This window comes from Myotis brandtii, unplaced genomic scaffold (assembly GCF_000412655.1).
Source record: "Myotis brandtii unplaced genomic scaffold, ASM41265v1 scaffold120, whole genome shotgun sequence".
Taxonomy (NCBI): domain Eukaryota; kingdom Metazoa; phylum Chordata; class Mammalia; order Chiroptera; family Vespertilionidae; genus Myotis; species Myotis brandtii.
In genome coordinates this window covers 3,406,018-3,417,451 of record NW_005354174.1, presented here as the reverse complement: position 1 = coordinate 3,417,451, position 11,434 = coordinate 3,406,018, and the positions used below count along the sequence as shown (strand labels likewise).

Genomic DNA, 11,434 nt, shown 5'->3' with positions numbered 1-11,434 from the left:
GGGGTGCCCGGGGAGCCGGGGCTGCTGTAGCCACTGCGATCCCCAGATTTCCCAGATTCACCTGGAAGAGAGGAGGGAGTGAGGCCAGAACTCGGAATGGCCGCCACTTGGCCCAGGCCCGGGGCTGCCTGTCCCGAGGGCCCACCCCGGGCTCAGGGCTGGATGAGGCAGGTGGGAAAGGCCGGGAGCTCAGGGGGCTGCCCTTGAGCTCATCCGTGTCTTTCCTTCCTGGCCTTGTCGCTGAGGGCAAGAGACAGTACCCCTTCCCAGAGAGGGAGCCGGTTCTGCCCCAGGGCCCTGGGGTGGAGAGGTGGGACCCCAACTAGCTGTGTGGTCTCTGACAAGCCACATGCCCCTGAGTTCGGGCCTCACCTCAAAACCGAGCACAGGGATAAAGCCCGCAGTGAGGAGCCGGGCGGCCATGTGTGTGCATGGGCTTCAGAAACTCCAGTGCGATGCCAGGTGGCCTTGGCCCTGAGCAAGGGCGATGCCAGGGCAGGACCCAGGGCCACCTCGTCTGGACCCTTGAGACCCTTTCCCCACAGGGTGAATGTTAAGCTGCTGAGCAAGTTCAGGGCCCCTCTCCCACCAGAGCCTCCGCAGCCTCCCCGGCTCCAGACACTATGCCTGCTTCATGCCCACCTGTCCCTCGCTCTCCAGACAAGCCATGCCCAGCCCGGTCCCTGCCCTGCGGTTCCCGCCCTTCCCCACGATGCAGGGCAAATGCCAGTGCACCTGTCACACCCTCCGGGAAGGCTGCTGGGACCGTCCTCCCCCGGGGGCCGCTACCCGGTGCTCCCTGACCTGCACCCCGCGCCCCACTGCCCTCCAGTCGTTTACTGTTCCATCTGCCCCGTGGTTCAGTGGTTCTCCTAGTGTGGCCCAGGGCCCCTGCGTCAGTCTCTAGACCTGTGAGGGGGAGTGGGAGCTGTAAGAGGCAGGTTCCCGGCCCTGCCCACACCTGACGTGACAGAATCTCTAGGGGTGGGGCCTGCAAGCTGCTGCTCCCAAGCTCCCCTGTGATTCCTGAGCAGCCGGGTCTGAGAGCCACTGGGCCCCATGCTGTGCCCCCGGGGCCGAGGCTTAGCTTCCTTCAGCTCTGAGGCACTTGTCCAGGGGGGAGTAAGCCAGGTCCTTCCTAGAGTGTGATCGTCTGCTGTGAACCCTAAAGTCAACTTCTGTGGCAACAGGACAAACGAAGCCTTTTCTCCTTTTCCACCTAAGAACCCCCGCAACCCCCGTCTCTGCCTCTAGGCCAGTGATGGCGAACCTATGACACGCGTGTCAGAGGTGACACGCGAACTCATTTTTTTGGTTGATTTTTCTTTGATAAATGGCATTTAAATATATAAAATAAATGTCAAAAATATAAATCTGTTTTACTATGGTTGCAAATATCAAAAAATTTCTATATGTGACACGGCACCAGAGTTAAGTTAGGGTTTTTCAAAATGCTGACACGCCGAGCTCAAAAGGTTCGCCATCACTGACCTAGGCCATCCCCACCCACTCTGCCCTGCCCTGCCCTCCCCTCCTGCCTCCATGCACAAGGCCAGACTTGGCGATGGCTTCACATCCTTTCTGTGCCACCTAATTGCGGAGTGACCCCTGAGCCTGTGTCCGCATCTGAAAGGGGGGGATGTGTCACAGCCCCCAGTGCTGTGTGTGAAGACGGGATGTGGTGACAGGTAAAAGCGTCCAGAGCAGGGACGGGCCGGCCTCACAGGCTGTGCAGACCACGTGTGATAAACGCCAGAGGGAACGTCACACGCAGACCTGGGTTAGGGACCGTGCACACCTCCAGCAGCCACAGGCAGCCTGAGGCACGCGCTCCCCTGCCCCACCCAGCCCTCCCAGGCAGGAAATGAGAACACACAGGATTAGAAAGCTCCCTCGGACGCGCACGGCTCATCAAACCACATGCCAGCGGAGGAGCGGGAATCCTGACTGTCCCCGTCCAGGCTCAGCGTGTGAAACCACGGTTTCAGAAGCGGGTCCTCCAGCTCTAAACACCAAAGCCGACAAACAGCCACACACAGAGGGGGTGACCCCTGGCGGAGCAGGCGCGTTACCTCGCTCAGGCTTTGGCCCCGCGGGGGGTGGTTTTCTCTGCACTTGCTTGGTAGCTTAAAAAGAAAAATCCACAGGAAGCCTCGTTACAATCAGGCGGAAATGGGGCCTGAGGAGCTCTTCTCCGGGCCGTGGGCGCCCAGCCAGGCCGAGGGGCTGAGGTGGGAGGCAGGGACGGCGTCCAGGGAGCAGGGGCCTGTCTGTCAGGAAACAAGGTCAAGGGGCCCACGGGGTGCTCTGTCCACCTGCAGGCGGCCACCCGAGAGCAGGTGAGAGCCAAGGAGAGATGCACGTTCGTGCTTCCAGTTGTGGCTCCAGTCGTGTGAGCCAACTGCATCGTGTGAAGTGACAAAGAGCACATGCAAAGTCGTATGCAGATCCAGTCACAATTCCTCACTGACCCCATAGCATAGGCATCACATACACGAGGAAAACACTGCATGGAAAACCAAACCAGCGCGCCTTAATGCGCGCCGTCCTTGTAGGCATCGCCCGAGGGCAGACTCAGGCTAGACGCCACGCAGAAGCCTGCCGCTGGCGAAGGGCTCTGAGCTGCCACCCCGGCCAATGGCAGCAGAGGTGTCATTGGACCAGGCCAGGCTCACGCGCAGCCGTACAAGACCCACCGGCTCCCGAGCATCTCCCCGGAGCCAGCACAGGCCAGCGCCCCCTGACTTGTGCAGCATCGAAACCCAGTTGCCTGGAACATGTTTCCTGGGAGAGGGGCCTAAGCCTGGCTCTCCCCGTCCCCAAAGAGAGCTACGCCTCTGAAAGCACCGCCGGAAGCAAAATCGCTCTACGGGAGCCTGTCCTGCTCCTGAACCGACCGGGTTCACTCCCAGGAGCGTAGGACAGACAGCCTGCAGCTGATCAGTGAAAACCTCTGGCTTCTGTCAGAGGATCCCCAACACCCCAGCAAGTGAGGCTGGGCAGAGGCCGCGCCCTGTGTGAGGTCACGCATAGTGACATGTCTGGGTGGCCGTCAAAACACCTCCCAGAGGCCCTGAACTGGGTGGGGGTCAAGAGAAGCTCAGAGAAGCCCCCTTTCTGCCCCTTGTTACCATGCGGCTCATTCTCCTCCTGCTTCCAACGAGCTGGTAGACGCAGCTGTGCAAACTCTGAGCTTGACACCTTCATGGATAAAAGGTGGGGATGCAATATCTAACTAAGAGAATTGTCAAGAAGGCGGAAAAGAAAATGCACAATCCAGTGCTTAGCGAGCAGAAGGCATCGCGGAGCCATCAGGGGCATGAACTGTCAGGGCCAGTTCGGAGACGAGGGTTGGGTTCTAGAGAAGGTTCTTACCCGTGCCTGGCGGGGTCTTTGGGGACGGCGTCGTTTTTGCTGGAATCCTGGTGGCATTGGCCGGGCCTTTCTGGCCTGGAGGGGCCGCTCCCCGGGGTGTGGCAATCTTGGTTCCAGTTTTAGTGTCTGCCCCCTGTAAACCGAAGCATGGTAGCGTGGTTTTTACGGTTGAGAAAGGACATTGTTACTTGGCGTCGATGCCACTTAACCACTTTGACTCTAAATGAGGCTACGGGTGGGGTGACCCTTTGCCTACACGATGCAACGAATGTCTCCTACAATCACAAGGGTTTGCTGGGCACACAAACCCACAGCCCCACCCAAACGCCAAGCACTCCGAACACGTTTCCTCCTGGGGGAACGTTCAGGTGCATTATCAGCGTGAGCTGCGCTAATGTGCGGCATGAACGGCCATGGAGCTGATAGTGACGCTCAGGCTCACTCTCCACCAGGGCCACTCAGCAGGCAGGACATCAGACCATTCCCGTGTGGACACCCGTTCTCTGCCTCTCCTCAGGGATCTGACTGGTGGTGGCTGGTTTCACCAGAGGCCCGTGAGGACCCTGTTTGTTGAACTTGACCGAGAGTGCTCCAGAGCTAAGTCAGACTCTTCTGTTCTCTCACAAGCAGCCCTGGGTTTCAGCGACTCCTTAGATGCGCTAAGAGCCCGTGGTGGGTGAACACAGCATCGATTAGCAAACTGGCCCGAGGCTGAGCAGGGCACCAGCACAGCCAGCTGGCAGTGCCCGGGCTCGGTTACCCAGTCGATGACCCTGACTCATGACTCAGAAAAGACACTGCATTCACCAAGGACCTAACGATGGCTCAGGAGGGAGTCAACTAGCGGGTCAGGCGTTGCTGCCCACCCAGCGAGGCTGGTATCCAGCCCGAGAGGGCAATCTGGAAGCACTCCAGTTCCCCAACTGGGAGTGGACAGGGGAGCCCCGCTAGAGCGGCGACTTCACAGCGGGGTCCCGGCAGGTGCCTGGGGGCTGCTGCTATGAGGCACTAAGGGAGCTTAGAAGGATGGTGCCAAGGTCCCATCCCCATTTCAACTGTTCTATGCGGCGCTTCTAGGTAAGAGCTGATCTGAAGAAGGTCTTTTCGGCTAAAAGAGACACACATTGGAAAACCACACGAGAGCAGCCTGGTTCTTTGCGGAGGCGTTTTTCCTTACCTTGACTTTCATCTCCTTTGCTCCAGAACCGCCAGTTCGGGGCGTGACAGAAGAGACGTGTTTAGGAGAGGAGGATGGCTCTGGGCACACGGCAGGGCTGGAGGGTTTGATCAAAGGGTCTGAGCTACCAGGAGGGGGGCCTTTGGGGCTAAGGCAGGGCCTACTGTTCAGGGTTTTAGCAGAGGAAGGTGTGGATGTCTTAAACACAAACATAAATAAAATCAAAATAAAAGTCAGCACATGGGGGAGGGAAACAAACTGAAAAAGACAGTAACTAAACATAAAGAAGGCAGGTAACGGTCTACGGCGGGGATCTCCACCTGTTTGGATCATGTACCCTTGGCTGCCGTCATCGGCCAGAACAGGTGCGGACGTGCGCCCTCATGGACTCGGCCAACGCTATGCCATGACGCCAATATATGCAGTGCATTATAGAACGCACATGTGACAGGACTTTTACAAGAGAAGCCGAAAAATGGAGAGAAGTTCTAGAACGTTCTGTCTTGATCCCATTGGATTTTTTTTGTGCCCGTCCTCCCCCCTCGCTCCCCACTTTGGAGATTTTTTGGATTTACAGGTGTTTCATGTCCAAAAAGTTGGTGGAGATCACCAAAGTAGATGATTCTAGGATGTTTCTCAATAAAACTTCTGCAGTGTGTCCTGCGTCCGACCTGCCCCACCGTCTGCCCAATTCCAGGTGCGGAGCCAGGCTGGCCTGCTCACCCCTGGCGCCCTTCCCCTCGCTGACAGGTTGGTACCGCTACAATCAGGGCTGTGCCGGTTCTCAGTCTCAAAGATTCTGCCCGACACCACTTAGCGCGCGCTCTCTCTCTCTCTCTCTCTCTCTCACACACACACACACACACACACACACACACACTTTCTGAATAAAATCTGCAATAGAACTGAACTCGATCTGGTGAACCCTAATCTGGCCCATGTTTCCTCTGGAACGTGGGCCACTTAAGGAAAAGCCTGGGTGGGCGGGTGGCCCATGGGACAGGTGATTGAGAGCCGGATTACCTCACAGAGGCAGCTGCACTTGACGGATGTGTGGCTGGCACCTGTGGTTTGTCCTAATGCCTTGGGGGGACTTTGACCAGGGTGTGTGGCCCTGGGGGAGGAGGGGCTACACTTTCAGGAATAAACCCTGGAGGACCAGTCGAGAGATAGGGCTGAGCGATGACAGGGCAGGTCCTGACAGAGATTTTACTGGTTTCTGGGGTTTGTTCCTCATCGCCCTTGCATTCCCCACGGAAGCCTCAGCGAGGAGGACGGCCCAAGGGATGGAGGAGGAGTGAGGGGAGGGATGCGAGCTGAGGTCCTGGGGCTGGTGAAAAGGAAGAAAAGCCGGAGGTGGGTACTGGCAACGCCTCCTTCCCCAGATGCACAGGCAGCGCTCTCCCTACCAAGGTTTCTGAGAGACCTGACCCCTCGCTATGAGCAACTCTAGGGCAGGGACGCTGTACCATGTGTGGGAATGAATGAATGAATGAATGAATGAGTGAATGCATGAGGCTGGGGTCATGATTGGCAAGCAGCTATGGCTACTGCTTCAAGCACCGAGGGCAGAGCCCCATCCCCCAAGTCTCTGCAGGACCCTCAGCTGACTCACAGGATCTTGTGATGGGGAACCCTGACTTCCTACAGGACAGCGCTTTGGGGAGTGGCCCTCAACACGCTACCATTTTGCACCTGGGGGCTCCATCAGGGCTCCGGGGCTGATGAAGACCCAGGCCTTTCAGGCGGAATTGATAACAGGAATTTTAGGCACCTTTAAGAAAAACAGGTCTTCGTCTAGGGCAGTGATGGCGAACCTATGACACGGGTGTCAGAGGTGACACGCGAACTCATTTTTTGGTTGATTTTTCTTTGTTAAATGGCATTTAAATATATAAAATAAATATCAAAAATATAAATCTTTGTTTTACTATGGTTGCAAATATCAAAAAATTTCTATATGTGACACGGCACCAGAGTTAAGTTAGGGTTTTTCAAAATGCTGACATGCCGAGCTCAAAAGGTTTGCCATCACTGGTCTAGGGCCATGGTGGGATTTTCCTGGGAAAACACTGCTGTGCAGTTACAGGAGTGCAAAGTCACTGAGGGGAGTAACTCCAACTGATGGGAAGTCCTGGGTGCAGTGCTGGTGGGCGGGTGGGGGGCAGCAGGCTGCTTCTCTTACTGATCCTGGGGTTCGTTTCCGAAGACTAATGACAGCACACGATCAAATCACTGCCTTGGCAAGATGTGAAGCGGCATCTACTGCGCCACGGCCGCCACACTTGTCCACTTAGCATTCAAGGTGTGTGCCAGGCTTCCCTCCTCTGCCAGCCGCACCCCCACCCCCCCTCCAGCTCTGCAGCCACCAAGCCAAGCTGCTTAGAGTTCTTGGAAGGCACGAGGCCTCTCTTCCCAGTCTTTGCTCCTTTGTAGGCCCGCTCTCCTAGGGCTTTCCCGGAACCCTCCACCTTAGGTTGGGGATCACGTCCTTGCTCAACACTCCCTCAGCCCCCAAGGAAATGATATTTTTCTATCTAAAGTATGTGTGTGTATATATACATATGTTTTTGAGCCCAGACCTGCAGCGAGAAGGGTAAGATGTACAAAATTCAGAAAAGTCAAACGTACCTTCATGTCCCGTGAACACCTCATTTAACTAGGCTAACGGATGGCACCTAGGAGCAGGGCTCCGAGCCTGCCGACTGCCCGGCCCTGGCACAGGTAGCAACAGGGGTAAACGCGGGAGTTTTACGTTGGCGTAAAAACAAGCGCTGGGAATGGCAGTTGTACCTCAGTGACACGTATACAGACACATTGTACATAAAAACTAATTCAGATATAAAGCACGGCTTCTTGGTAGACTCGGCGGCAGACAGCTCCGTGGTTTCGGCCGCTTACCTTGGTTTTCTTGTCGTCGGTGCCAGCCCCGTCTTTGCCTTTGCTGACCATGCGAGCTGAGGAAATATAAAACGAGAATGGACGTTACACCCATTTGCACGGCTCCTGGACGGGGCCTGGGGCCGTTAGGCCTCTTTCTCAGGGTGGTGCCACGTGCTCTGCTCAGGTGGGCTCAGTGGGAACCACTGGTTTTCTCTCCCCTGGAACCTGTTAGGTCTCTCGCTGTTAGTATCAACACAGCACGCTGGGGTCATTGCTTGGCGCACCCTGACGAGGGCAGCAGGCTGGCCGAGGGTGGGGACATGCAGAGGGGATGCAGAGGCAACTTCCGGGCACACGTTGGCACAGGGAAGGCAGGCTCTGCCTCTCACGGGCTCCCTTCCTGCCTTTGCCTGGGCCAGTCCCCCCCAGCTGCGGCCAACTCCTCTCCAAGGAGGGGCACTTGGAAGTCCCAGGGCCACCGATGGGGCAGCTCAGCCAGGCTCTGTCCCCTGAAGGACCCCTGCTCATGCTGTCACTCAAGGGTCAGGGCCAGCCCCTCACTAATGGGGGCTTTGGGCACCAGCCCAGCTGTTCTCCAATGAGCCCAACCCGCAAATGACCCAGCCCTGGAGGGTCTTCTCACCACCTGGTGGCCCTCCCAAGGGGTTAATCCTTGAATTTCCCCAAATTAGCTCATAGCTGGTTACCATCGAACATCCTACAGATGAACCTCTGGATTTTAGGACTAAATCATTGACCGCTTTTGTGTTTAGAAAGCCACACCCCTTGGTGAAACCAGTCTACTGGTCTACCAGGGTCACCTCTGCCTGACCTTCTCCTTCTACTGACATTCATTGTTGAAGATTGATTATAGATTTGTCTTTGATTTCAATATTGCAGTCCCCTCACCCCAAGGACAATGGGGCCTCTTGGAGGTGCTCACTGGCTAAGGGAGACTGGGTTTTTAGAGTGACCAGCATTGATGAGCTGGCCCAGAGGTTTTCAGACTTTACCGTGATGAATCGCCAGGAGAGGTTACTAAAATGCAGGTTCCTGAGCCCACCCTGAGACTCTTAGCCAGGGTCCAGGACCTGGTTCACAGCCTTTGCCCACATCAACCATCATGCATGTCACAACCAATGCGTCTGCTAGATCAGCATTTCCCAAATTGGGGGACTACTGAACAGGCCCTCTTCCAGGAGATGTAAGCAGATGAGATCAAATAACTTTGGGGGAATTCATACAATGGGTCCTTCTCAGAGGGTCAACATGTGCATTAGATTATTAAAGACTCGGGCAAGTCCTGCACCAGCAAACCCTATTTAACTTTGTTTAGTCTAAGCTGACTGGACCATGGACACACCTGTCAGCATCCAGTGGACCAGGATTCTATAAAACACCGTTTTCAGGAAGCGGTGTTGTAAGGTGTCAAGCCACAGTTATTTGCCTCCTACTATTTTGGAACTTAGGATATTTTAAAATGGACACAGGATTTTTTTTCTGTTTTAACTTTTAAGGGATTATAAATTTATTAGGTCATCTGGATACCAGATGGGTTGAGCTCCAAAATGGCACCAGCCTCTGTTTTAAATTTTAAATACAGCTTCCTTTATCGACAACATTTCCAAGTTTTCTTGACATGCAGGATCTAATAAAAACTTAACAGATGTTTGCCATTGACAGCTTCAGTAGCATCCATGTCTGAACCCTGAAAATAACCCTAAAATGCTCAGGGCCCTAAATGTACGGATGCCCCTGACGTGGCCAGGAAGCCGCCTTGGGTTGTACACTGTCCCCTCCCTGACAGGATACAGAGACCTCGACACTTGGGAACCGCCCCTCCCATCTCTCCAGCCCCCATAGGGCGACTGTGGTCTTGCTTCCTAGGGCTCAGGAAGGGGGGTGCTTTGAACAGGAACATTTTGTTCCTGCTCATTGTCCCTCCTGCGGGGTGGGTGTGGGTGGGGTCGTTGTGTCATTGGCTCAGTGTGGGCTGTTGGCCACCTCCGAGCGCTTGTGTGTGTCACCTGCCGCGCGTGATGCATTGTCCACTGACAAGAGCAGCAGGAGGCGGGCTCGTGCCCTCTGCGTCTCTGGGCTAGGAGGTGTCGCTCCAGAACCTTCTGGAAGTCACTGTGGTGTACAAGGAAGAGCTTCCTTCCCGAGCAGACCTACCTGGATTCTGAACCTGGCTTGGCCATTTGCGACTTGGTAACCTTCAGTGAGTTACTTTGCCTCCTTGAGCCTCAGTGTTCTCATCTGCCAAGTGGGGCTAATGACACCCACTTGGGAGGGCCGGGAGGGTTCTAGGCTATACATTTAAGGCGCACGATAGGCCCTCAAAAGTCGGAGCAGCTGTTACCCTCTCTGGAGTGCGGCCCACCAACCTCCCGTGGGCTGGTGGACTGTGCGGATAAACCAAGTGGCCGGGGGACTGAACAGGGCAGGAAGCGCTGGGCGGGGGTGTTGGTGACATGCAGAACGGCGGGCAAGCGTGAGGGGGGCACGTGCGTCCAGGGCCTGAGGGCAGGAGGAGGCCACGGGAGGGTGAGCGGTGGGACCCAGGCGGTCCGCTTAGGGGCTGTGCCTGGGAACCTGGAAGCGGCAGGAGTCACGGGGGCCAGAAGCTCAGTGGCAGTGCCCGCAGCCTGGGTGGCACACGGGGTTCCGGAAGCAGCTCAGGGGCTCTTGACACAGACCTTTGAGTTGAGGGACCCGGCTGGCGGGCTTCCCGGGCAGCCCAGCCGCAGGCTGCTTTTCAGGTGGTTCTCGAAGGTCAGTCTTTTTTGTGTCCTCTCCCTCAGAGGGGCTCAGGGGCTCTGAATCCTCTCCAGGGGCCCCCGGAGGGGCAGCCCCTCCCACATCCACCTGGGAGCCTCCCTGCTCCTTCTGCACGTTGGCTTTGATTTCCACGTGGAACGTGAACTCGGGGGGCCCGTCATGCCCTTCCACAGGCCCCGCGCTGGGCCCCTCAGGCTCTGCGGCCTGGGGCTCTGTGCAAACTTTGGGGAGGAAATCGACACGGAGGGGGATGGCACCCTCAGCTGGGAAACCGGGGGTGCCAGTGGCTTCTCTAGAAACTGTCTGGGGGGCTGGCCCGCCTCGGGTTGGGGAGCTCTGCAGACCTGGGGAGACCTGGGAGGGAGGGGAGACCTGGGAGGGAGGAGAATCCTGGGAGGGAGGGGAGTCCTGGGGCGAGGACTCGTCGATGTCGCGGTCTTCATCCACCTCCTCACCCCCCAGCCTCTCTTTGCCCTGATGCCCCTTCAGAGGCGGCCCCTCCTGGCGCAGGCCTCCCAAAGGCTGGTGCTCCAGCAGCCCCAGGCCACAGCGACTTCCCACTGTGTCCTCGGGTTCTGTCCCCAAGGGCGGGTCCGCGGCTTCTCTGGGGCCCTCAGGCAGGATGGGAGCCCCAGGTACGTCGGGCATGTGCTGGCGGGTCAGACCCGGGGTCCTCAGGCCCGTGGCCGCATCTCCATGACGCCTCGGCTCTTTGAGGACGCCTTCCTGGACCGCCTCTGTCTGCAGATGCCCAGGGGAGCTGGGCTCCGGGAATGCCGGGGCCTCCTCGGCCCGGGCCCCTGGCTTTGGTCCCCACTCCTGGAGGGGCTCCCGAAGGCCTCCTGTTGGAAGAGGCGGTGGGCAGATGGGATGATGCTGAGGATGGTGAGAGACTTGGACTTCTGGCTGTTTCTCTCCCTGAGGCAGCACGGAGACCCCAGAAGCTTCTCTGCCGTGTCCAGGCTGAACCTGAGAGCTAAGTCCATCGGCCAGGGGCCTCTCGGGCACCTCCCTCTGCTGACCGGGAACTCTCAACTCCTCTGGGTTTGAAGAGGCAGCGGTGGCAAAAGGTTAGCAAGGGCTCATTGATTGTTTAAGAGGGAGCACACTTATTTGTTGCAATAAGAAAAGGACATTTAAACGACATCACAAGCCCGCACGCGCTGCGCTCACCCTCGTTGCTTTGGTCTGCTTGGAATGAAAGCTCTCTCGGTCTAT

The 11,434-nt window shown here is 56.9% G+C and overlaps 1 protein-coding gene across 9 annotated transcripts in view; it reads right to left on the bottom strand.

The window, feature by feature from the left end:
- Positions 1-11,434, bottom strand: part of MAPT (microtubule-associated protein tau) — an 87,623-nt gene that overhangs the window by 21,081 nt on the left and 55,108 nt on the right. For 6 of the 9 annotated variants that reach the window (XM_014531931.1, XM_014531944.1, XM_014531940.1 and 3 more), the window contains 3 exons: positions 7,454-7,509; positions 3,376-3,508; positions 1-61 (listed from right to left, as the gene is read on the bottom strand). In XM_014531931.1, the coding sequence (XP_014387417.1) occupies positions 1-61; positions 3,376-3,508; positions 7,454-7,509 (250 nt within the window). Of the gene's footprint in view, positions 62-2,072; positions 2,127-3,375; positions 3,509-4,552; positions 4,751-7,453; positions 7,510-10,134; positions 10,954-11,434 lie in introns of all 9 variants that reach the window. The other 3 variants (XM_014531928.1, XM_014531937.1, XM_014531958.1) reach the window with 2 other exon arrangements.